Here is a 27,157-nt window from a genome sequence, read left to right as displayed (position 1 = left end):
GGGGCGAGCTGCCAAAGCCAGCTCAGAGAGGGTGGCCGCTCTGTGGGCAGGAGCGGTTACTGGAGCCTGGCCCAGTGGTTCGCTGCTCCCTGAGGTCCACCTCATTCTCCGAGACAGATCTCTGAACGTTCGGTCTGTATGCTGCCCTGCCACAAGTGGCTGAGGGAAAGGGCCTGCAGCCTCCACGGCATCCATCTTAGCATCAGGATTCGGCCTCATTTCCCTTAGAGCTCCCCTATTATACTATTTTTCGGCATTGTATGTCATTCCACAATACATTAAAAAAATATATAAATCCAGCAGTGAGTTTCTTCCCAACCTGAATTGGTTGTTTTTACTGGGCAGTGCACATTTTTCACATGCTCTGAATTGACTGGTTAACTTGACCGGGAATTGCACAAGCAGCCCTCCCATCTCCTGCCCACATTACCGCTCCGGAAAGGCAAACAAACAAACATAGCCGCCCTAAAAAAATTAACTGGTACACCCTATATGTTCAAGCCGGAGTCTTGAAAACTAGGAGCCGGTTCAAGAATCAAGGGCCCTGCAGGACCTGTCTGCATGGTAAGCTTTTTATATCTAATCTCAAACTATGCCGTAGGTTACCCATCACATACCGAGCTACTGAGCTAGAGAGCTGTAAAGTGCATTGACAGCTTGCTGATTATACTTGTAGCTGGAAAGATTGAGAATGGCCTGACATAGCACATTAACATAGACAGTTTTGCAAGTCATGCATGCTCACTTGCTCATTCATTCATAGTTATACTCCATGGTCATAGATGCTAAATGACGAAAAGGTGGGCACTACCTTACATAAGGGTGGGTTTATGCAAATGACATGGTTCAAAACGTTTTCACACGAGTAATTTTATTTTCTTATACCACAATAAAAAAATGTTAAGCATGACAGGCTCATATTTTACCAGTACATAAGCATCATGCTACACTGCACAGTCAATGCCAAAACTAGGTATGCTCAGATTTCTCAGATATGGGACCTTTAATCTCTCCTTTCCCGAGCATGCTGGCCTGTGAATGCTCTGATCCGTGTGCAGCGGGGTTCCCGGAGTTCCCGGAGTTCTCTGGAAAAGGAGGCATACTGGACGCCAGTTCCAGGTAGACTGTTATGTCGAAAGGCCGGGCCCTCCCATCCCCCGTGGTCGCCAGAGCACCGCCCCTTCGTTACTGCTGGCAACAGACCAGCTGTGATCCATCTCCACAGAGTGGACCACCCCAGATCCCTGTCACACAGAGGGGCCCCATTATGCCAGCCTCTGACTGTTAGGCTAATTAGCACGGCTGAGGTACAAGCCCCTGTGGGGAGTGCACTGTGAGGGAGTAGCAGTGCTAGGTTACAATGCTAACAATGCTCCCCCTGCATATTTCCTGCATACCTCACACCTGAGTATGAGCCACTGCCAGTACAACCTGACTCCAGAGTAAGGGAGGGGAACCTCTCTGGTCCAGTTTCTCTACCTCCGGTCCTCACTATCAGACCACTATCACAATGTGGTCTCATTGTACAGTATAACAATGATATGCATAACAATACACAACATAAAACACACAGCTATACATCATTTTATGTTTTTAAGCACTAATGGCATAGCCTAGATGTACAAATGTCGATTTGAATATGAAAATGTCCTTGTGTATCAAAACACAGAGATGGGATAGAATGAGAGCACATATGGACTGGTACCAGTCTTGTCAGAGAAGATCACACACAGACTTTGCAGCTTGCAATCACCGCATTTGGTTCACTGATGTTACAAGAGCTCTCATTATGCCAATAAGCTCAGCTTTTTTCAGCACATTAAACAGGCTCTTTCACCTGCAACATTATTAAAGCAGACCTTTGAGTTCTAGAGGGTTCCGTCCAAGGGGCAAGCCTCCATCACATATCAGGTGATAGCTCCAAAGACGTCACGTTATAATTTGATTCCTGTTACCATAGCAGCAGTACATTAGCAATTATTTGCAAGAAGTCAAATGGTTATTAAGAAACAGATTCAAGGCCTGAGGGCGCTTTGGCAATCCCATTATAATTTAATTTAGCAATAAAATGCATCAAGCTACAATTTCCAGCCAGTTGTAGAGAACAGCATTATGGAGGAATGCCTTTGTTTTTACTACACGGAAATGACATCATATTTCAATAACTCAGCTGTGGTGTTAATGTGTGGTAAACCACATTTTCATAATGTTTTATGAGGAGCATTAGCACCACATATTGGACTACTTGTCCCAGATGTATCAGTCAATTCACATTTCTACAGTGCCTCACCACAGTGGGTGATGGCTCTCCACCATTACCATTACAAGTCAGGGGGTAGTGTTGCACTGACTAGTCTCACAGAAAAATGATACAAATAACAGTGCTCCTGGAAGCTACCAAAGGAGAAATACATTAAGTGAAAATCAACATAACAGGAGCAGTACAGAGCAATGTGACACACAGGTTTTGTTGCATTTTTCTAAATTACAAAGTTACGCAATTCTTTAACATTGTCCATATTTGTGGTGCTTTTCACCATAACCACAATTACTGAGAATGTTAAAGAACTAAAGTAAACCACCCGTGGCTTCATCAATTCAAACAGAACAGAAAGTACAACAAGTCAAGCAAGCCCTGAGGCAGCGTCCTTCCTTCCTCCCCCCCTTGATCAAAAGCTCCCTCCAGTCATCTCTCTGTGATCACAGTTTAATGGCCAGGATTTACCATAATTATTGCACTTTACGAACATTAAAAGCCACAAGATCATTCCTGGAAAGGGCATTAAAAAGCCTGGTGTTATAACATACCAAAACATTGTGCATTACCGTGAAACTGAAGAGCTGCCACAGCTTGATATAAATTATATATTTAACTTAAATCATAAATAATCAGTCAAATTGCCTTACAGTCATGCCATAAGTACTAGCTATTTACCAGGTAAATATGTGGCAACAATAGGACATAAAATAGGTAAATACAAAGGAATTGAAACTGAATTCCTCCTCTGTTTCTTATCAATTCAAGAGACTATCTTCTAATTATCAAAGGCTCAGTTATAGCCAGAGTGTAATTGTGTACTTCCTAGGAGATTAGAAAATGCTTACTTTCTAATTGAGGTGTTTCCAAGAAGGTATTACAGTAATATGAAGACACTATTACTCCCAGACTTAAAAAGCTATTTTGAAATAGAATGTTGAGAGAATATTTTTTTATAAATGTGTTAATGCTGGTATAGACATATTACATCAAGGCTCCAAAGGAGTAATGCCAGCCATCATATAATGCTATTTTTCGTAAAAGACAAACTTCCCTTTCCATTCCATTTTAAGTATTACTAGAAATACCAATAGAAACATAACATTGAATTAGACTAATATTACACTGTATTTGAACTGTGGCCTGTACACAGAAAAGCAAGAAAAAATGACTGGAAAACTGGCAGATTTAAATTTCCATACTGGTCACATGTTCTCCATTAATTTTGAATCCTGCTAAACCATTCCATCCAAAACACAACCTAGAGTGTCACAGTGATGACATCTTTTTGTAGGCCAACCCTACAGTGTCCTTCGCCGTGGGTTCCCTTGGGAAATTTCTCAAGCTTTTTTTCCCGTAGGGATTTAGATTTCTGCCGAATATAAGGTCTGTGGTTAATGTATGCTTAAGGCAGTTTGTTCTATGAGTTGTTATGTGCTTTAAAAAGTTTCTAAGAGGTTGCTACATTGACTACAACAATGGTCATATTCGCCTGCCACCACTCAAGTTTCATACCAGCCCACCTGCAGGTGACATCACCGTCGTAGTTTCAATAGAGCAACTTGTTAGAAACTTACTTTTTTAACAGAACACATAACAGCTTCAAAATTCAAGGTTGTAATATTTATCGATGTAACTGCTCATAGAACAAAACTCTCTGAAGCATATGTTAAACACAGACCTTATATTAGGTGGAGATCAAAATCTCTATGGGGGGAAACCCATGGCTCAAAATTGCCAACTCTCTTCCGGGTATTAGGACTACAAACTGCAGCACTCTATAGTGCAGGTGAGGGGGCCGAATGAACTAGAAGAGAGGAAGGAAAGAACTGACTTAACTGTGCTTCATAATCATAACCGACTTTACAGTGCTTCAGTTTCATATCCTGCCTGCTTTCAATATGTGCCTGCCCTAGATGCTGACTTTTCCCAATCTCGGCACGAAGACCGGAGACTGCAGGGCTTTGATAAAGAAGTTTACAGTTTCACGTCACAAGGTGCTTAGCTTAGTACGGGTCCAGCGGAGACCGAGCGGTATAAAACGGACTCTTTGTTTAGCTGCAAACGAGCTCTCATTGTGTGTTCCATGACAACAGCCCTCTTCTGCCTGCAGCTCTGCCCACATCCCACACAGTCAGGCCATGTTCCACCACATCACAAGGGCAGTCACATCACCACCAGGCACGCAGAATCACAATAGTCACACTGAAAGCCTTTCACCTTCAGAATCATCACAATGGCTTTCACTTTCATTTTTAATCTGCGTTTGGTGGTGTATGTCTGTAGATAAAGACACAGAGCTACAGTAAAAGCAGGTCGCAGATAAAGGTTGTAGATAGATGCTTGGTGTAAGTAGGTGTGGAAGAATTTTCAGTCCACATAACACAATGTAAGGTAATACTGACAACAGTAAGAGAACGGCAGAAAATATGGTTATCTGATACATGAAGCCAAGATTATGACTGATTCCAGAAACAAACCTTTTAAGGTTAACAGAAATATGACTGGGCTGCACCTTAAATATGAAAAATTATATGAATGCTTTTCTTTGGGCATCAAAAGCCTTGGTCGATGGAATTGCCTTTCCTGTGCAGTACTTCAGTTTTTTTGTTCACACTAACACCAACTTATCTTCAAAGCTATTCAGCTGTGACAGTAAACATTAAATGAAAGAAGCAACAACAAAAAAATACAAAAAACAACAACATTTGTTCACAGAAGAAAAATAATGCACAATCAAGACATTCTTAGGATTGATATCTCATTAGACTGGAATTAAATGTAATTAGGCCAATGCAAACTAGGCCAATTGTGTGTGTGTGTGTTCATACATTTCTTCTTTTCGGACAGGGCACAGGTTTGTCTCCTACATCTAAATAACACAATAAAAGTCTGTGACAAGGACTCTCTTTAGCTAATATCCTAAAATGTTCTAGAAACACAATCAGATTAGAAATAAAGTCAAGAATTAGATTGTACATCACAGTCTTACAGTGCTTCTCTTATTCAATGAAGTGAGTTTGCCCCTCTGTTAGATCCATTTTAGGGGTCAGACTTTTACTGTATAATGCGGTTAATGTGGATTAGCTTCATATAAATGAGGCATTCAGAGAGAGTAGGCTACATAAATGTTCTGACTTCAGATGTGACTGTCAGGCAGTGCTTCCTGCTTTTGTGTGTGCGACAAAATGTATAGCACACCAAACAATGACTCATCAACGAGCACCAATGACTGAAATATAATTCACAGTTTTTATTCTTTTGAAGCTACAGTATGAGTATATTAAAGCTCCCACACCCTTAACATTCCTTCCACTGTAAAACACTCACCTTCCCAGGGGACTTCCACATGGTGCTTTAACTTATAATTTCATTCATATTCTCGGAATAAAACAATGTATATTAGGATATACTGCTGCAATAATGGGTGTTGAGAGCGGGCTGTTCCACGACAAATATAAAACATTATTATTTCTCCGCCATTTCGAGGTTTGAATTATTATACAATTGTATGCTACTACAACAACGACAATTACAAAAATGACTACTGAATAAGATTCATTTGATTGCTGGAATCAAGCATTCACATGAATCTAAAGTGCAGAAGAATACCTCCTTGAGCAGGATTTATGTGCGGCAATTAGTGGAGACTCCGAAGAGGGGCTGCTATCAAATCACTGATAGACTATCAGATTCATACCAGCAAGCCGTGGAAGTAACGGAGTGGATCTCCTGCTCCATCCTATCTGAGGAGTCATTCATTATTCCTCAGTGTTTGACATCACAGGTTATGAAGATCATCCAATTTCAAGTGAAATATATCAGCTGACCAATTTCTATCCCTCATATATCGTAAGTAGTGTTGCAGCTGTGTGATAGAACACATTTCTATCAGGTATTTCAATGTGAAATGCCATCTTAATCCCGGTGCACTCGCCTAAACAGCTTGATGTACAGACAATAGTCAGAATAAACTGCAGCCGTGTTGAGTGTCAAATTGTTCACAACGTTTGATAGGAATAATTCAATATATGAAAGGTGGTTTATCTCTTCAATATCCTATTCCTAGATAAAATATTTGCAGTCATTTGAAAGAGGACTTTATATATAAAGTGTCAATAGCACAAAATAAATGTGATGAATATATGCAGATGGCCTTGATGAATGTCTCAATATTGTGATTTCAAAAAATGAAAGATGTGATGCTTTGAATATTTTTAGGCATGTAAAAAGACTTGGAAAGAAAAGTAAAAGGATTTGCAAAATAATACAAAAACATACTTTATTACATATTTTTAGACCACATTTTAAAAGGCTGTAGCCCTGTTTACAAGCACAATTTCATGAAGAGGAGATTCTCTGTAATCCAAGAATGTGGTTTTAATATTCACATTCAACTTATTGCCTTGGTTTTAAACAGACCAACAAACATTAAAACCACACCTAAGAATAGTCAACAGTCAATCATTCTCTGCATATTAAGTTCATGTTTTTTCCAATGGAGATTCCCTTTTTATAAATCATGGTTTTTCCATTGAAAACACATTTCTTTCTTCTAACCATACTGCACAAAAGTAAACTGATACATCTCCTTTTCCTGTCACAGGCAGGCGAAACCTCAGTGTTAAAAATAATGTTTACAACGGAGTACTCCCCACCAGTACAATGAAGTACTATAGTGACCAAAGGTCTTAAGTGAAATGCATTATGATGGGCATGTTTCAACAAACACAGCTGCTCACCCCCACACTCATACCTTTCCAAAATGAGGGAAAAACTGCACGGTCAAAAGATACAGCAATAATGTGCAGCAGCAGACTAAATCATCCCTAATCTCTCATTCTAAACACAAAATAAAAATTGAATAGAGCAGGCAATTTTGCGACAATATGCTGTTGAATGCAGGGTAGGACACTTTCGCATACAGCAATGGACCCCCAAGGGCATGTTTTTCATTGCCTGGCCTTCCCAGAAAACATAACAGACGTGAACTGGAGTGCATAGTGCAGACAATAAATCAGCTCAAGCACAGAGGCACTGCTTTGATGGGTCACTCATTTTTACATTCTCACTTTAGGCATTTAGCAGAAGCTCTTATCCAAAGCGACTTATATTCTTTTATACTCAACCCATTTATAAAGCTGGGTATTTAGTGCAGCAGTTCGGGTTAAGTACCCTGCTCAAGGGTACAACGGCAGGAGCCCGTCTGAGAATCAGACCTGCAGGCTCAAGAGTTGCAAGCCCAGTCTGTTAACCTTCTTTGGAACTAGAATTCAGCACGTCACCTTGGTTTCCATGGTAAAGCATAATCCACGGAACAATAACTTTATGCAGTCATGGGCACACGCGCCTACGCGATACACGCATACGCGCAGTGCACACGCTGGCTGCGGTCCATCTGGCTCGCTGACTGCATGATTCTATTCACACCTTCATGCAAGCCACACCAACGCTGAGGCCAGCGCTCAGATGAAACCTTCTGTCTTGTGTTCTGTAAAAGCTTGGGCTTGTGTGCTCTGTGGACCTGTGGACATGAGTAGCGAATGGTTTAGATCAGACTTGACAAATGTTCCTGGGGTGTTGCTTTGGCTCTGGGGAGTGGGGGTGGGGGAAGGAAGGGGGAGGGACACGGAAGAACTTTGAGGGGAGAGCTTTGGAAGCAGGAGCCCTGGAGGCAGGCGGTGGCGGGGAGGTGAAAGAAAGCTCGCCCTGTTCCCCTGTAGATGAGGGACAGACACCTGGCAGGGCTCCCGCACCCTGAAGCTGCGCTGGCCTTCCGCTGCGGACCTCACTCCTCCAGCACCGCCGCCTAACGCAGCCCAGCACAGTCACATCCGCCCTGCAGCGCGCTCAGCCGCGCCCCGCTAACCTGCAGTAACCTCTCACCCACAGGGAGAGAATGCTCCTCACACCTGGATCCCAACCGGCCAGAGTGATATATGCATGGACGTGGGTGTGCAGGCTTGCGTGTGTGTTCATGCGTGAGTTAAGTGTGTGTGGCGTGTATGTATGTGTGAGTGTTAGTAATGGGTATCGTGTTGTACAAGTGTGTGTTTGTGTGTACCTGCGTGTGTGTATGCGTGTGTGTGTATGTGAGTGTGTTAGTTATGCGTGCTATGTGTTGTGCATCTGTGTGTTTGTATGTAACTGTGTGCGTGCATATGTGTGTGTTAGTTATGTGCGTTATGTGTGGTACATGTGTGTGTGTGAGTAGGTGTGTGTGTGTCAGTAGGTATATGTGTTAGTTATGTGTGTTATGTGTTGCATGCATGTGTGTGGGCATGTGTGCGTGTAGGTATGTGTCTGTTACGTGTGTTATGCGTTGCACGCGTATGTGTGTGTGTGTGTGTGTGTGTGCGCAGGTGTGTGTGTGTGTGTGTGAGAAGGGGAGGACCGGGCAGTCCCTGGAGGGAAATGAGAGGCAGTGAAATGTGGCTCCCAGTGGCAGCGTGGCAGGCAGAGATGAGATGTCATTACATGAGAGCTCCTGCATCAAAGGGTACCCTGTCATGCAATGATTATGGGGCCCCGGCTGCCTCTAAAGATCCACAGTTTGAAAGAAAATGTGAGAAGGGCTCTAATAGAAATGTGAGGAGAAATTAGTCCTATTTTATGTATCGCCATCTTCATAAAGTTGGCCTGATTGCCTTCCGGCATGTGAATTGACCTTGACCTTTAACTCGACTGCTACATTAAGTCCATAATGCGACTCCATTACTTTCCATGCAGGTAAGCCAGATCATAACCCAGTGGCAGAGATCTCATGATAAACTGCACTGCTATAACCTGACAGACATATAAAGCATCTCCCTGTGCCAGGACCTGTAAATCAACATGTGTTAAGTGTTCAGCTGTAAACCTGCAGCACGCCTGATTCTGTCTGTTACAGCTGAGAGCTTGAACTGTTTTCCACTGAAAAAAAAAACCCTGTATCGGGCCAAATATGTAACCCCGGTGTGTAGGCTGGTGACTTCACAGTTAATGTCAGAGGCGATGTTTTCAGAGAGCTGAGCTGCACAGTGCTCTCTATCACCCAGGGACAACCTCTCACTTATGTGCCACTGCTAAGGGCAGTCCTCTCACAAACCTTCCCCTCGCTCTCGTTGTCTACGCTGGGAGTGCACCGCACAAGCTGTGAATCGATTTGAACTAGCAGCTAAAATTTGGCAAAACACACGCATGCAATAATCATATGCATTAGCCATGCCAGTGCCAGCGGTTTAGATGTACCAGTGATCTGAAACCCCACAGGTTTGTGATGTTAGATCAAACAGTTTTGTTTTCAAGAGAAAATAGTAACTGCATATGAATTAGGGCTTTAAATATATGTACCAATACAGTATACCAAAACACACTTTCTTTAACTGCCAACATTTATGGATCTTCTCCTCTCTCTCTTTTGAAACATTCAACACGATGTCAAATAAACTAACATGCATTTTCCTCCACCTATCAGAGACTAGAATAACTGAATTAACCTGAGGGTCACACTGGTGACCTCTTATTGGTGTGTAAATTAGGGAACCAACCACCAGAGATGAGAGAGGCCTTGCACACTCTTCGCACCTTCCCGTCTTAGAGGGGACATGAGACACGTGTGGGATCTGGAGGGTGCCCGGGGCATGGAGGAGCTTCTCCCCAGGTGTCTCACAGAGCTCTCCACTCCTCTCTCAGCTCCTCCTGGATTAATTAACCACGGGCCTGCCTCCCCGCCTCTGAAGAGAAGCTCAGGATAGACAGTGCCGTGATGTCACTACCAGCTGCCATCCGACGCCCGGGCAACCAGGGGGTTCCCCACCGGCTAAAAGAGCCTTCACATTCACCTGCTTCCTCAATTCAAACAGGGCCTATATCTGCGCTAAAAGGTGAATGTGACTTAAGAAAGAACATGCAATCCCAGTATGTGTATCGCACTTCACGTGGAATCCTCGGTGTGAGGACGCTGTTTTCTTCTCTCCCTCTTCCTGGCAAAGCAGCGGTAACAAAGGCCCCTGTGTATGGCTTTTGGACATGCAGGATTTCACACTGGGTGCCTGTGGTAAAGAAGGACTGAGGGTTTCTGCTGAAGCAGTCTTCCTCGAGGACTCTTCAATAGCAGGGCCCGCCTCCCTGCGAGCTTCCACTGTCAGCTCTCTGTCTGACTGGCTGAGGCCCACCTGAGCTCAGACTGTTTCCTAAGCCTGCAGGGGCACTGTAAACCTTCAGCCAAAGCTGAAAAGTGTCATGCGGATTCATTTTTCAGCACATCACAGCTCCCAGAGAACCAAATGGCCTGCCTCACAATTCATTTCCCAACCATTTCCATTGGCTCACTTCTCTAGTAAAACGGTGCAGATTTCTTTTCTAAGCACACATTCACAGTGCCTTGTTCTGAAATTATTTCCTTATTGAGCGAATGCTGGTTATTGTACATGAGTGCACATGAGTCAGGTAAGAGTTTGATTTGTTTTCTCCTCTGACTGTCTCTCTACCTCAGGCCTTGTAGAAGAGGCAAGGCTTTCCAGTGAGCCTCTTGATTCTCCAGCCATAGAATATCTTTTACAGCTCCTGGGGTTTATCGTGTACTTACTGCTCTAAGCAGGAACTCTCGGCTTGATTCATTTTTTGGACCTTAATGTTGCTTAGTGTTCAGTGCCATGCTGTATAAACCCTTCAGTTAGACGGAAGCCTTGGTTCTCAGAGGGGTGAATTAGACAGAAAATGTGCCCTTCACCTCAATGCCACTGCATTCAGTTATAGTTGCTGGAAATTGTATCTTGGTATCTGGTATCTTGCAAGAAAAGACTATATTGTTTCTTCAACTGCTGGCTGGAAATTCATTTGTGTAACCTTTTACATAATCAGCCACTCCATCACTTGCCCTTTATGAGCCAGATCAGATAAAAAACTTAATGTTAAAAGTTAATGCAAAAGCCTGTTACAATGAGTATTGAACTGCTGTATGCTAACAACCCAATTTTTCAGCAGAACAATAATTCAGTGGCACATTATTAATAATTAACAAGACACTGACAATGACTGATGAATGAATGATAACAATTAATGTTGTCAATACATTGCTCTTATTCACAATATGAATGTTGTGAATAATTAGATCTTATCCATTATAGCAACAAGGAGAGTAGTCACTGATATTAGAGCAGGACCGGAAGCTTTATTCTCCACCATACATACTGTACATTCTACTCCACAACAGTCTGAACACTTTCGCCTTTCAGTGCAGTCAAAAGAGCCCCCAGACAGGTCTATTAAATATAGCCAGGATTACTGAAGATCAGCCATGCTGGACCTTCAAAGCCCTCTACCCATGCCGGGAACCTTTTCAAGTCTGTTTGAACTGTGATCTTCAAGGGAGAGGGAGAGAGAGAGAGAGAGAGAGAGAGAGAGAGAGAGAGTGAGAGAGAGAGAGGAAGAGAGAGAGCATGAGAGTGCAAGAGAGAGTCCCATGCGCCACCTTGTTTAATCACAGATGAGAGAAGGGGAGAGAGACATCTTCTAGATCCTCCTCAGTGGAGCATCTCTTTGAAACCTGAATTTGGGTTCTGGCCTGATACCTCTGAGAAATCTACAAGGTGAAACATTTATTACATCCAAGTGGGGGGAATACAGACACACATGCGTACACACACAGACACACAGACACACAGACACACAAACACACACACACACACAAACGCGCATACATGCATGCACGCAAACACACGCACACACACACACACACACAGGGTCAGTGATATTATCATTTTATGTCATCATTGGTACAACTCCAGCCATAAAAAGCTAACATCATATTTATGCATTTTTGAAACAAATGAACAGATATCTATGTATTAATCACGACAGAGTCTGCCCAGCACTGCCTGCAGCTCGTCAACTTCTTCATTTAATTAGTTTTACGTTATGTTTTCTGCATTTCTTTCTTCACTGCAGTACTAATAACCAGGATAATGCTCCATCCATGTCAATCTTTTGACCAGCTGAGGACAAATGGAGGGTCTACTAAGAACAAGCTTAATCTCATGCTATGGCACATTTAGCAGGGTAGCCTATAATATTACTTTGATGCATTGCCTTTTGTCATTAACTGTCTGTATAAATTAATATAAATCTTACATATTAAATATTCTCACATTTGAATGTGTTTCAATGCATGCTGTTTTTTTTTTAAGGGACCAGTAGTTTTCCCAAAGCCAAAGAGAAACCCTTTGCAAGGGACAACAAAATTAGAATAAGAAATAAGAAAATCCACCCAAAGCCAGATAAAGCATCATAATGCATACAATCTACTTAACAGTGAATAGTGGATTTCTTGTTACTCAAGGGTCATAGCCTTTGCCTGTCAGAGAATTTGTGCAGTGTCATGGCATCAGGAGAAAGGCTTTTTGTTAGCAGACGTGGCAGAAAGCAGCCTGGCAGAATTAAATGGCTCTGATTCTCCCAGGCCTGACATGGCAGCTGTAACTCCCTGTGGCACAGCTTCAGAAACACAGGGTACTAGACATTAATGGAGTAAAGGTTTGTGCATGTGTGTGTGCTTGAGTGTCTGTGTTCATTGTGTTTCTACATGAACATGTTTAATTCATATAATGCACGCTCGTCCTGCAGCCTCAGTAGTTCTGGGCTCTTTTCTAAACCTCCGCCACTCCACTCAGCCGTTAAAGCTGATCTGGGATTATATAATGGCCTCTCTTTGTGTGACGACTGCTCACTCCCTCTTCATTTCCTGCTTATCATCAGCACTAGTGTAATGAGAGCTGTCTGGCCCAGCTCCCATCTGCACCACATTGACCGTTTGATTCAAATATTTGTCTAAGATTAGGGGTCGGTGGGCCACAGCCAAGTTCCATGGAAGACCAGAGCAGGAGATCCACACCACTGGAGTGTACTCTGGGAACGCCCCGAGGAACAAACACGATGCCCCCTCCAGTCTCAGGAGGGAAACAGGCTTCAACTAAAGCTTCAAACTGGGGAAGTTATGATATTAAATGAATTCTGCTTTATTATTTGATAGAATGAAGTAATTTAAGACATACATGGTATTGTTGTTAAAACATATGAATAATCATTGTTTAAGAGAAGCAAAATGAGATGCTTTCTTAATTAAATATAGATTACATTAGATTGTAGTAGATGGATAAATGAAAGCATCTCATTTTGCATCTCTTAAATAAATATGCAATGGTTTCATTACCTGGGCACAATTGAGCAACCTTGAAACCCCACACCCTGGCATCCACATGTTAACTTAACACCGGTTGATCTCAGCATGAAAGTCTAACCAAGTCCACCTTGGATACTCTTAACAGACTCACTGACCCCTGCAAACTACTTAAGGGTATGGACGTCACATTAATTAGGGATTAATTTGCAATTCACTTAAAGAAGACAGACTGCTGTTTTATAACTGATTAAAAAGATCTGTTTACATCAGATTAAAACCACGTGGATGGGCCTCGGCTGTGCCCTGAACAGTGGCGGTCTGGGTCTCACACATGCACATCTCACATGCACAACATTTTCTCTGAAGTGGCAGCCGCGGCTGGCCTGGCCGATCCAGCCCTCGTTAGGAGATAAAGCCTGCAGCCATGCCCTCTCCTTGGCCTGTACAATGTTTGGATTATGTAAGAGTCTGCAATGATTCCTTTGTCTGAAACTTCAGAGAAGTGGGCTGAATGCCAAATGAACTGTATGTTTCCAGCTCAGACACATGCCTACTTCTTACAGGGTCGGCCTAGCCGACAATTCTAAAACATAAAAGCCTAGATCATAAAAGAACTAGACCATGACTGGGACAGCTTTTATTCAGGAATTATATGCTACTTTTATGGAATAAATCATGGGAAAACAAAATGGAATTTTATCTTCAAAGTGGAATTTTTAAAATGTAAATTTGATTGGCTGATGTTCTTGATAAGCATTGTAACTACTCCAATATAAGCAATTTGCGCATTAAAATTATTTGCTCAACAAATGCACAGATATATTTCTAACACTAGAACACCACTAAATACATAACAGAACATTCTGATGTGAAGCAGATTTAAAAACACAAATCCATGGTTTTGTGATCTGGGAACGGTTTTCTGGGACAGGAACATTGTGCAATCAAGTGTAAATTGTGTTGACTGCGGTCTGGCCCCGATGCAACCAACACATAGCAGGGTGTGTCAATTCCACCAAACCCTGCACAACTATAGTACCTAACCCTATCCTTCCACATACCACACCCAAACAACCACGCAAACGTCTATTCTCACACCATTGCATCTCTACAGTAATACTGTGAATCCATCACCTCAGTCTTACCCCACTGCCACACATCCTTACCCCCCCCCCCTAACAAACACAAATAGGCTTATGCTTCTGAAGACATACCCAATCCAACACTCCAACACCTACACGCCAATTGCAATGTATGTATTATAGCACATCAGAACAGCATAGGAGACCAGAGCTATTCACTGAGCGGTGAAGCCAACAGTGAGTGATGGTGAGGATGCCACAGCCACAGCCACCACACATGGCACATATGTCTGTCAGCCTAGGCCATGTCTCCAACAGCTTGCCTATCCCAGCTCTGATCAACAACCAAGTCCCCATGTATGATGCTGGGTCTGGGCTGGCCCCGGTCCCTATGTACAACCCTGGGTCTGGGCTGGCTCCAGTCCCAATGTATGACTCAGTGTCTGGACTGGCTCCAGTCCCTATGTACAACCCTGGGTCTGGGCTGGCTCCAGTCCCTATGTATGACCCAGCGTCTGGGCTGGCTCCAGTCCCTATGTACAACCCTGGGTCTGGGCTGGCTCCAGTCCCTATGTATGACCCAGCGTCTGGGCTGGCTCCAGTCCCTATGTACAACCCTGGGTCTGGGCTGGCTCCAGTCCCTATGTATGACCCAGCTTCTGGGCTGGCTCCAGTCCGTATGTATGACCCTGGGTCTGGTCCTTATGTATAACCCTGGGTCTGCTGGCTAGTTGGGACAAGCGGTCATGCTGCCTATGGCACATTGTCTATATCCCTCTGACTGCCAGTTTATTTAGCATTATTTACTTATGTTATGATGGAAAATCTTTTTCACAGAGAAGACAGGGCCAAGACGTCATAACAAAGATGAAGTTACGGCTGACGCTAAAAACTACATTCAAAGCCCATTACTTTATTTCACACTGTGTATCGCCATTACAACCATTACAGCGATCTGCACATTCAAAATATTTTGTATGTATATAGTGATTTACTAAAAAAAAGGTCTTGTAATGTTCTGTGGAAGACAAATGAAAACAAAATGGTGACTGTGACCTGCCGACTCATGTAGTGAACCGTGCTACTGCGTGCAGCTGAGAAACCACAGGCAAGACCATGGCAGGCATTCAGGCCAGAGGTGGCTGTGGGGTCAGCTATGTGGGGCTGACTCTGTGAGTCTGCCTCTCCCGGCCTGCTGATCTCTGATCTCTGTATAGCTCCGTCTCATGGTGCTGCTGTCTGGACTCCGCAGGCATGAGCAATGTCTCACTCCCGCCAGCCGGCTCAAAGACACACTTCTCCACTTCATTTCAGCGGGTGGGCCGTATTTTTCTCCAGCCTTTGCACGGCTTAGCCTTCCTGAGGTGCCCTTCAGCTACCCTGCTTCTTGGCAGCAGTTTCGTTCTGAACTTTTTCCCTGTCTTGGTTCAGGTCAACATCCCAGATGAACCCACAACATTTAATGAGTCATACTGTCTCTTGGGCAGACAGACCTTAGATGCACTTGTATCCAGCAACGCTACGGGCACAGAGGAACACAAGCACTTTTCAGAAGGTGGTCTGAGGATGGCCTAAATCTACTGGATTTATGACCACACTTTCAACCCCCTACTGAAAGAACGCTACATATTGTCTTCAGCAAACCCGAACAACCCTCAATTTCATGATGCGTTGACAACAATACAGTGTCTGGCACTCTTATTAAGCCATAAGTGGAATGGTGTTGTGACCAACGCTATATTTACCACAGTGTTGAGTGACAAGATGCAGCAGCAGTGTGTGGTAGAGCAGGTCGATGACAGGGCACTAGTGCTGACTCACCTTCAGCAAGAGGGAGGTGAGGATCTTTCAGTCAAAATTAAAGCAAGAGCATAGAAAAATTAGAGAAAAATATGGCGCCTAGAATCTACCACAAAGATCACACAAGCATGTACGTAACAACTCTTTGATCATTTTCTTTTGCAAATGAACCAATGAATCATCGCACTTGTTTCTGGTGGGGTGAGAGGTGAATTCACAACAAAAACCCCTATCAGAGCACTTTTCAATTCAGACGAAAAGCATTGTCACACAAGAGACCATAAAACAATAAAGAGGGCTGAGAATAGACCCAGGAGGGGAAAGTGACATCATCATAGCTGTGTGGGAGGACTCCCTCAATGTTGTATAACTTTCCCCCCTCTACCCTCTGTTTAACACTTTTTATTCTTATTTTCAGGGCAAGCGTTCACAGCCACAATGAATCCATCAACTGCTGACAGATGCAGTCATCCAAGAATAAGGAAGATCTGCCTTTAAACGCAGTGTTTTACCAGCAAGCTTTCCCAAGCAGGTCCACATTAAATGCCCATTACAGTAAATGGCCTGAGGTATGGGGCAAATATAGTGGGCTGTGGGCATGGTTTGTGTGCCTTGGGGAGGGGGAAAAACATGCTATTAATTATCTGCTGTTAATAGTTGTTATATTTAGTGTATGACATTATATTGTGTTAGCTTTATGGGAAAATGAAAAATTAACCCCATGAAATGTTTTCCGGTCAAACCAGAAAATCGTTGTGGCTTGGTTTGCTAAATGTATAGTACAGGCCCTGGTGATTTTCCTGGGTTAATCTGCTGGGTTCTTCCACTCAGTGGAAATGTACAGTCCTCCCACAGACCGTGGCACGACCCAAGAAGCCCTTCAGTGTTGCCTTCAGCATGTTGAGTCATACTGGTGACGCGATGACATCACGGGAGAGGGGAAAAAGCACAAATCTGGACTTTCCCACTCAGCTGTCTGTTATTTGAGGCAGAAACTGTGGTCATATTCCACCTGCGAACTAGGAGGCTAAATGTTCCTTCTTCTTACACGCATTCTCTTTAGAAAGTCCCTTCATCATCAGTAGCCTGGCCCCTATATGTCTGACTTCCCTTCTGCCATACTAGCTAACAAAAACAGAATGTGGCTCTTCAGCACATAACAGCATGGACCTGTCTCTTTAAACACTCCCTCTTACTGAATTTCACAACTAAAATATCCAGCTGTATGTACCGGATACCCAATAAAGTACACTTTTAGTCTAAGTTAGCACTTCAACATTTAAGGCTGTAATTGGGCATTAGTGAGAGCATATTTATTGTTGCATTACGTTTGAACATGCTGCATAAAATACACACAGTCACTGTGTGCAGTTACATCATTAGTGAGATGACAAAGCAGGCCCTAGCAGCAGCAGTGCTAGCACACAAGATGAATTTGAGCCTTCCACTCTCAGTGTTCACTACTCCCCTGCCCCCACCCCCCATGACCTCTTAGGGACAAAAGCTGCTCTATAAATCTGTCTGTCCACTGCATGCCCAGACCATTGATTGCGCCTAAGTTATGGGGTGTTGTCTTGACCTGGTGAGTCGCTATGTTAATTTATGGCTCCAGCATTCATTACCACTGTCATAACATTTTATTAAACCGGCTGGCCAGCTCCGGTGAGCCCTTAGCAAATACTACACCCAACACATCCCCACCACCCACCCATTTCCTACGGCCAGTGTCCGGAACCCGGTTGTCTCACGAGCCAAGCCCTTTCCAGCAAGACCCTGGGAGCCTCCATATCACACAGCCTCCAATCATGTACATTTATGATGTATAACGTATTTCACTAAAACCCCAACACCGAAACAAAACTATTCAGTTCCTACTTTCAACTGTGCCTTAAAGTTGTGTGCATACATAAAGACTGCCACCTTTGGTAACCCACATTGCTATACAATTTGTTATAGTAGCTTCCAAAGTTCTGTGCCATTTTTTTCATTTCTGCTCAGATTTCTGGTAATAAAGATTATTTAGCAAAAGACGCCCAGTAATTTTCCCACTGAGAGAAATATCTAGGTTAAACAAACTAGAGAGCACAGCTTTGGGCTTCAGTCCAATTCTATTCATTAAACCACAAAATAGACCTATAACAAACCCTTGCTGCAATAACTCTTAGAGGAAAGCAAGAATTCATTATCTCAGATGTCTGCCAAAACCCGGTGGAGTCTTATAAATGAAGGCTGTCCTTGGCAGGAAAGATTTCCCACTCTTTTCTTCAGCAGCCTTGGGCTAACCTGATTTCCTTTCACCGCAAAGGCAGGCTGGCTCTCTGCAGGCCTATTTTAATCAGGAGGCAGACAGGGGAAAAACAACCTGGGCTTCCCTGGCTGTCCACAGGGTCCGAAACAGAGATGAGAGACAGGAGACCTCGTCTGGGAATTAACTGTCTATATTTAGTGACGTTGACTACACCTTTCCACAGCCCAGTAGGCCCTCATTGACAGCTACGCTATTACTTTGTCTCCTGCTCCTTTTACTAATAGCCAGTTACTGGAAATGCAGGGCACATAACAAGTTTATATAAAGCAGAAATTTCTATTTACAGGGCTGAGCTAATTAAATTATTGTGGGACGTCTCTAAGCATGCAGATTACAGCCAGCCAATACATTATCAAAAGTGTTAAACAATTATCTGTTGTCTCAGAGACACTCCACAAGCTGGAAAAGATGACAAAAATAGCTTATGGTTTATATTTTAACAATATCCAAATTGGCCAACGTCAAAAGATTTATCATTATCTACATCAAGGTAATCTCACCCTGCATATTGAAAAAGTAGAGAGGGGGGAAAATATAGTGTGAACCTGATAAACACCTGCAACAGGAAATCAAAAACAAAGAAGAAGAGAGAGGAACATAAGAGGGGAAACGGAGCTGGTTTTACCTGGTGCTGCCTGCATCTCCACCAGGCCTCCAGCGACGATCAAGGCCTCAATGATCTTGACATGGTGCTCAGGGTTCACATCCGCACTGCCACAGGAAGACACAGGACACAAGAGACCTCACACCTCACACAACGCAACACCTACAGCCTCATTAAACTCAGACCTGCGGCAGATACCTCATTGTTTTCGATTCAAATACTTTTCTATGCTTTGTTGAGCTTGTTTGGTGTATTGGAACCAATGAAAAACTCTCATAAAGTGCAAACCCCACCTGGCTCAATTGCTACAGGCAAGATCAATCGAGCACAGAAACGTATTTGAATCCAAAACAATGTTTTTGACCTAGGTCTGATTAAACTATGAGATGTGTACTGATACATGCAGAAAGAAACATGCCATACCTCACATACACTTATGTTATCCTGAATGGTCTCCAAGGCTGCATGCGTTTTATGCTTCGTGCATGACTGCATGTGTATAATTTGACCAATACCTGAGTAGCTTTATATATAACCTTTATGAACGCAAAAAAAAAAAAAACCCATTCAAATAAGAAAAAGACGTCTGGGTAATTGCGTTAACTCTTTCTCAGAACACTCTACATCAGCCCCCATAAATGGATCACATGCCTCAGAATTGAGTGCCAGCCAACACACAATTTCTCAGTTTCTCTGCAATATCAGTGCATTTTCCCCTGCCAACTGATAAATACAGATTAAGATGAGCTTTACTGATGGAGCACAAACAAGTATCTTAAACAGAAGAAGTGGTAGCGACTGGCAGTCTTCCATTTAGATCTCGATTAAATTTTCCATTGGCAAAAGTGGATATTTACCAATTTATTTCTGCAGTTCTTGTCCTGTGATGATTGTGTGACGCTAGTGAATCTGCTGACTAAACAAGTGCCTTTTTGAGGCACAGAACATTCTCTGCTTATTTCATCAGCAAATGCAACGTCTGCTGAAGGATGGTGGGGGTTTTTACCCGGATGGCTTGTCACCAAGTCTAGTCCCTGAAAAACAATCTGTAGCTTTCTTTACAATGATCACTTAGCAATCACTTTTATGGTTTCTAGAACACAAAACAAAAAAGCATTTAAAAACGAAAAGTGGCGCTCGCAATACCCAGTACAGCAAGAGCTCATATTATCCACATACAGTTTCTCTTTCAGGGTTTTCCTGTGCGTGTCATGAAGCGGCAGAAAACCATCATGATTTACAAATAAAAACACCAGAGGAAAGAAATACAGTCACAGTATGTGACTGAGGCATTGGAATTGTTTCCTTGGAGAAAACAGACTTCACTGGGTTACAGTACTGTACCATCAGTCATCCAGAAATATGACTTATTCCATAGAGCTGCGGCTCCCTCTTTTTTTTTTCTGGTGTCTTTGGAACTTTTCTTTCCTGTCTCACATTGACACGGTGGTTGGGTGTCTTATTGGTCTATTGCTAATGTTTTTCTTCATCATTCAAGTGATGGTTTACAGAAAGGAGATCAGCCATGTTTAATGGCTGTTGGCACAAAGACAAAGACCAAAGGGTCACATTTGCAGAGCTCATGGCATGTCAGAGTACATGCTGCTGGATAATAGCATGTTCATTTTTCAGAATTCAGAAATAACAATGCAGGGCCATGTCAGAGACCATTTGTAAATATTATCAGTTCAACATGACTGTATTTATTTACTTTTCAAAATCTCAATGTCAAGTAAACCAAACAACAAAGCCAGCTTCTGAAAAACTCTCACCCACTATTTCAAAGGTATATTTCTTTGTCCTGCATACATTACAACTGTAAATACTGCATATAACCAGTGTGTTACATTTATTCTTAGCATAAAAAGAATGAGATATATTTATATTTCATTTCACAGCCAATCATTCTGTTGGTTTTATCACAGTGGGATAACTAATCCCACTGTCTGCAACATGTAACCACAATCCTCAAATAATGTTTGTAATACCTTTCTGAGATTCATTGGCTCAAATAAATGCCGTGACCCTCATTTGACACGTTATTTTCTTGATATTAATTACAAAGAAGACAAGCTGCCTTGTACTGTACCTGGAGAGGGAGTGTTTAAAGAACAGTTCACTGAAGGCCTGGCCAAGCAGCCTGGGGCTTGCCTGGCTCTGTGCCCCACTCTGGGACACTCTGCACAGGTGTCGAGTGAGATGCAGCAGGAGCTGGTGGTTGGGCTGCGGAATACTGGGGGACTCCAAAATTCTCTTCAGTTGTTCGCCACACTCTTCAATGTGCGGAGTCTCTGAAATTAACAGGACATAAAGACTCTGATGACTGAATATGCAGTGAACCTTTAGGTACTACAAGCAACTTTGGGGCTCAGGCAGAAGCTTTCATCCTGATGTGAGTTATAAACATGTGAGAAAATGACAGTTTTCAGAACACTTTTACACATCCATCTTTTTAATTTTTTTTTTCCAGTGTTGGACTGCCAAAGTCCCTCCTCCTGCAGTTTAACTTGAGACAGCCCACTCTGGGCAAGCCCCTGTGGAGCGGACCAATGGGAAGCCATGTCCATTGAGGAACGCTCCGGACAATGGGCCCTGTCACATCACACAACGGCTGTCTCACAGCCAAGCCCCAGAGGTCAAACGTGAAGCATGGGCTTCCTGGATGCACTGTAACTGTGGTGCAGTGTCTTCCTATTGTCACTCAGCTAACCGCTATGCTGAATGCCTTGGCTTCATGAAAATGCACCAATCCAATCCTACTTTTCACTCCATGCTTCATTTTTTACAGGGCTTTGTTCCCCCTTCATTCATTAATATACGTTTAAAGTAATCTCATGACTTTCTGAAATAGATAAAGCAGGGTTCTTCCATTGTGGTTTAAATAATGCTTTTCTCTTGCTCTGTGAAATCGCTAACACCACTAATTAATGCCTCCTCTTTCAAAGTGATCTGATCAAAAACAAAAGTGTGAGTGAACTGTGATGACAGAGCCCCTCAGAATGCCTTTTTCCTGTCAAACAGTGTCATAAAATCAAAGGTTCTCGTCTGCACTCAAAGAAAAGTGCTCCCATTGCTGCCTTTTCCAGCGTTCATTACGTTTCATCAATTTCCCTGGGCTGGCCTGGTGGCTGCTACTATGCTGTCTGCAGTAATGGAGCACCATAATTTTAACTCCACTTAGACAAGCAGTGCAGCAGGGACCACCCTGGGGCCACCTCCAAACCCATTGTCTTTCTGCACTGTGGACATAATGCACTGCTCCTATAGGAACCAACATATGGTTGGTACTGAGCTGTTTCAGCTCTTCCCCCCCCCACAAGGGTAATATCTTCTGACGAATGGAGAGGATCTACTGTAGGCCCATCGCTTCTCTTAAATAAAAACTCCATGAGAAACTACAGGGTGAAATGTACTTTACTGTATCTATCAGTCCATCTATGATTGAGCTGGTCCTAATGCGCTGTGAGCTGCAGAAGTACAAACCCCCCTTCCTGTTTCTGGAGTATGCTCAAATTCTAAACAATGTAGCTGTCTCCATGGACATACTGTACAGTACAGCATTTTAATTTCCCTTTATGGTAGGCAGTCACGCACAAATGACACAAAGAAACCCAATCCTTTCCAGAACAAACAGAGCTTCTCCCCTTCTTCAGCTGAACTCTTAATGTATCTGAACACGTGCCTAACATCCAGGCCTCTCCGTTACCTAAAGAAGCACGTGGATCAGCATCATCATGGGAAGCTCATTTAAGGCGCAAAACATAAAAAACAAGACTAAACTTATTAACCTTTCACTGTACATTAGTAAATCATTTGCAGTGAAGGTTGTGGTTACAATTAAGGACAGTGAAGGGCACCTCAGATGAGTAGTGAATTCAGGATATGGCAGCACGATGAATCATATTCATATGGCCACCCGTCACCACATTAACAACAAATCATTTGTGTAATTTAGTGTAGATCCACCTTTAGCTAAACAACTGCATCAGACTCCTCTCTGCTGATATGCTGTCAGACACGGTTAAGCAGTCTCTGTAGTAACATATACAGCAACCAGGAGCTCACAGTGGGACCCTAGGGCTCTGCTCATACATACTGGCTGCAGTTTGGTCTCAAAAGGCTCTCAACATGATTTAAGCTAAATCACGGTGATGACAAACTCATAACTTCTACGTCACCTTCTTAAAGCCATGTCTTTCCCACTTTGGCACATTGAAAAGTGGCTGCTTTCCCACTATCCTATAGATCCTACATTTAACGACAATCGTCTTGGGAAAGGCTTCAACTCAACTGTGCAGTTCATGTCCAAATGCATTGCACAGTGCGCATTTCTACATATGGTGAGTAATTCATTCTTACTCCCAGTGTATGTGTGCATCTCATAAATATAAAGTCAGGGAATATGAGGAAATAGTTCATTGGCTGCCCTTTGCCAAAAGGCACGGATGATGAAAAAAGCCTGCATTGATGGTGGAACCAGAGTGAAATGCCAGAAAGCGTGCGGTGCACTAATATTTCCTTTAAAAGAGCAACTCAACTCCATATGAAATAACACGAACTTGGAGAAGCAAGTCCCTTCATGGGTCAAAAGGGAATAAAAATACAAGTGATTCAGTAACTCTGGCTCATTTGAATGTTTTTACATAGTGCTTTCCCTTGTGTGATCTACTGCAAAGTATTTAATGTTAAGAGCAACGGAGAGGAAGGACAGAGTAGATACAGCTGGGGCACAAGTGAAATATATACATATTTATGGTGGGGGGGCTGTTGGAACATAGGTGAGGCCTAGACACTCAGATGCTTGTAGCACCAACCATAGAAGGTAAATTGATTCTGGAGTTTAAAAGCACACACAAAGTAGTTCTGTAAGGATAAAATACATGTTAAACTAGATATCATATAATAGACTCAGAGTTGTCCTTTAATTTAACTTACTAGTGAGGAGTAGTACAGAACATGGCAATCTAGCATTTAACATGTAAAATATACGGCTTCCATGTAAATGCTGTCACAATACTTTTAGCGCATATGCACACACACACACACACGGCTGCACCCTGGGACCATATCTGCTGGGGTCTCACCCATGCCCCAGTCCTCTGTACTTCCTTAATGAATTACAACCGTGACTGAAGCCATTAAGGCGAGGCTGTTTTTTTATTGGGATGCTTATATAAGATAAGTGTCCCGGGGTCGGAGGTCACAAGCGGTTGGGGACAGGTCTGCCGATTGATGGATGGTTGACAATCTGCTGGTCTGATGGGGGTCAGCGCATTGACCTTCGTCTCGCTCCCACTGACCAGCACAAGCACCAGCCTTCAACCCCCCGTCTGGGCTCCTGCGGTCAATATTGATAAATCCTGACCCCTATTCAATAGGGCAGAGCTGGGAACTTGGCCAACCCAGCTGTCCCCACAGGAGCTGATGCAGGTTAGCGGCGGACCCAGAGCTCTCCCGCAACGACCGCGTCAGCGACAGGCAGCCATATGGGGACCTGGACTCAGCGCTCTCCGCAGATCACACGGGATAACGCCATTTGGCAGACTGAGATTCAACGGAGGAGATGTATGCAAATGCGTTTACGAAGACGCGTCTTAATGTGATTTGACATATACAGTGCAGTGATTCTTCAGAGGTAGGCATCAATATAAATGGGTTTACCAAGGCCAGCAGGTGTGACAGCTTCAGCATTAATAGGATAGGAGAGGATCTGGGATTATTGAATGGCTCAACCAAATGAAGAAATAAGATGACTTTGTTTCTAGAGAGGAACTACAATGAGCAAGAAAATCTGATTTAAGGCTGCACAAAAGGAGGGATGGCCCCTGTGATGTACTGGCAAGCTGCCTCTCACCCACTGCATGCTGGGATAGGCTCCCGCCCAACTATACCAATCCACACCTCCCTCCCCCCTCAACTCTGACCAGGAATAAGTGGTTTAGGAAATGAATGGATGGATGGATGGATGGATGGATGGATGGACAAAAGTAGGGAAGGAGCACTTTAGTGAAGAATCAGTGATACTGACTCAGTGCCTTGTATATATTACACATTTGTTATCTCTGTGCTCAGGACTTGCTGCCCTAAAGGTAGCGTAAAGCTCATCAGGCCTTACCCAGGATTACACCAGTAAGTATCAGTCCTAGACTCAGGTCACGTACTGTCAGAGCATGAATTATTGGCACCATTTTACTTCATTTAGTTAATCTCTGCCTAAAGGAGCTATATTGTGTCATTCCATTACATCCTGTTTTTCTGGAGTATAAAAATATAAAACACCACCTCCATAACAACACACTCTTTCACAGGGTGACACGAAGATAGCCCTGACTGAGCAGGTATTTCATAAACCCGAGACATTGGTTGATTCCACTGAATCATTAATAATACACACTACTTCACATGTTGAAAAATAATATTTTTACAATACCTGTTTTATTTTTAGTGTACAGGATTTTTGCACATATTGATCAAGGCTGCCAATAATTCCGGATCCCACTGCATATCTGTGTTCATCACTCATTTGGACCTGGACCTGATTGTAACATGGCCTCCAAACACAGCCTGTCTGTCCCGATGTAGAGACACAGAGCAGCTTTGAATCTGAACTTTACTGAAAACAGAAAAAAAATCAAATAAAAGCCAGTTTGCACAGCCAGCAAAGACAAGAAGAGACTAGTTATATCTGAAGAGCGGTTCAGAAGAGGTCAAACGGACGAGGGGCAGGTGGGGGGGGGGGACAGGGGGCACGGGGGTGGGCTTGTGAACTTGCCCCAAGGTGTGTCATCACCCACCTCTCCACTTCACGCTCCGGAGACTGCTGACAACTTAGTGAACAGCACATGTTCCTGTGGTTATGAAAAATACATCAGCTGCTCTTAAAAAGGACAGAGATGTTGCCGTGGAGACATCAGCATGCTGATATTTGAGTCGCTGCATTAAATTAGAAGGAACACAAAGGCACCTGAAGCAAACTACTGCTGTACTGCTGCATAATAAAAAAGGTTTATGAAAATGTTTGATGCTACGGCAAAAAGAAAAAATTAATTCAAACAAGATTTTAGGGCAGGAGGCAGTGGTGTGAGAGTTTTTTCTTGTCTCCACAACTCTTTTCACTTTGTATTTGGTTTTTTGCAGGAGCAACAGTGAATCGCTGAATGAAGATTGCAATACCTACAAGAGTGATTCCGATTGGGAGCCCAAATGTGTTCTTTAAAAAATATTTTAAATGATCTTTCTAACATTTAGTAGCTGCACCTTTATGTATAAACATATTTAGTAGAAGGTAGAAGATAAATGAGTTTAATTTGGCTTTATTATCCATAGCTCAATTATTACTCACTCTAAACGAATGCCACCCAAAAGGCCAGCTCACAAAATGAACACCACTGAGACTGAGGAAAAGTACAGAATCCACAACATCATCTAAGCAAAACAGTAATGTAGACAACACCAATACAGCATGTGCCTAAAGAGTGATTAAAGGAAAAATGCCCCATGCCCTACATTGTTAGTTATGATTATTGTGGCAGCAATCTACACCAAGCAGTAAACACAGTAAATGCTGGATTCATTTTTTACATTACAAATTTTCACAATGTTCTGCTTGGGGAACTTCTAATTTACTCTAGTAATGTAGTACAATTCATAATTTGTATTACAATGTAACTTACAGTCAGCATGGTTACAGTGGCCTATGCAGAAATGCATTTTGACTGGAACAATCTTGAGTCACTGTTATATATGACATCTTCTGAAATTCAGAACTCAGTAATCATTCAGAACAGATACCTCTACAATTCATTGTGTTAAATCCCAATGTTTGTTTTCATCCTATTCATTATTACACAAAAATGATTTTCTATATGCCATGTGCACCAAATACTAGAGACAAAAGTGTGAAACTACATCATACAATTACTTAATTCCTCATTTTCTCTTTAGG

General features: G+C 42.9%; 1 protein-coding gene across 1 annotated transcript in view; it reads right to left on the bottom strand.

The window, feature by feature from the left end:
- Positions 1-27,157, bottom strand: part of pik3r3b (phosphoinositide-3-kinase, regulatory subunit 3b (gamma)) — a 135,646-nt gene that overhangs the window by 49,283 nt on the left and 59,206 nt on the right. The window contains exons 5-6 of the mRNA XM_061238019.1: positions 21,302-21,503; positions 19,234-19,319 (exon numbers count right to left, since the gene is read on the bottom strand). Of these exons, the coding sequence (XP_061094003.1) occupies positions 19,234-19,319; positions 21,302-21,503 (288 nt within the window). The remainder of the gene's footprint in view (positions 1-19,233; positions 19,320-21,301; positions 21,504-27,157) is intronic.

The sequence above is a fragment of the Conger conger genome, chromosome 4 (assembly GCF_963514075.1).
Source record: "Conger conger chromosome 4, fConCon1.1, whole genome shotgun sequence".
Lineage (NCBI taxonomy): Eukaryota > Metazoa > Chordata > Actinopteri > Anguilliformes > Congridae > Conger > Conger conger.
Note: the sequence above shows the minus strand (reverse complement) of the source record. Positions and strands in the feature narration are given on the sequence as shown.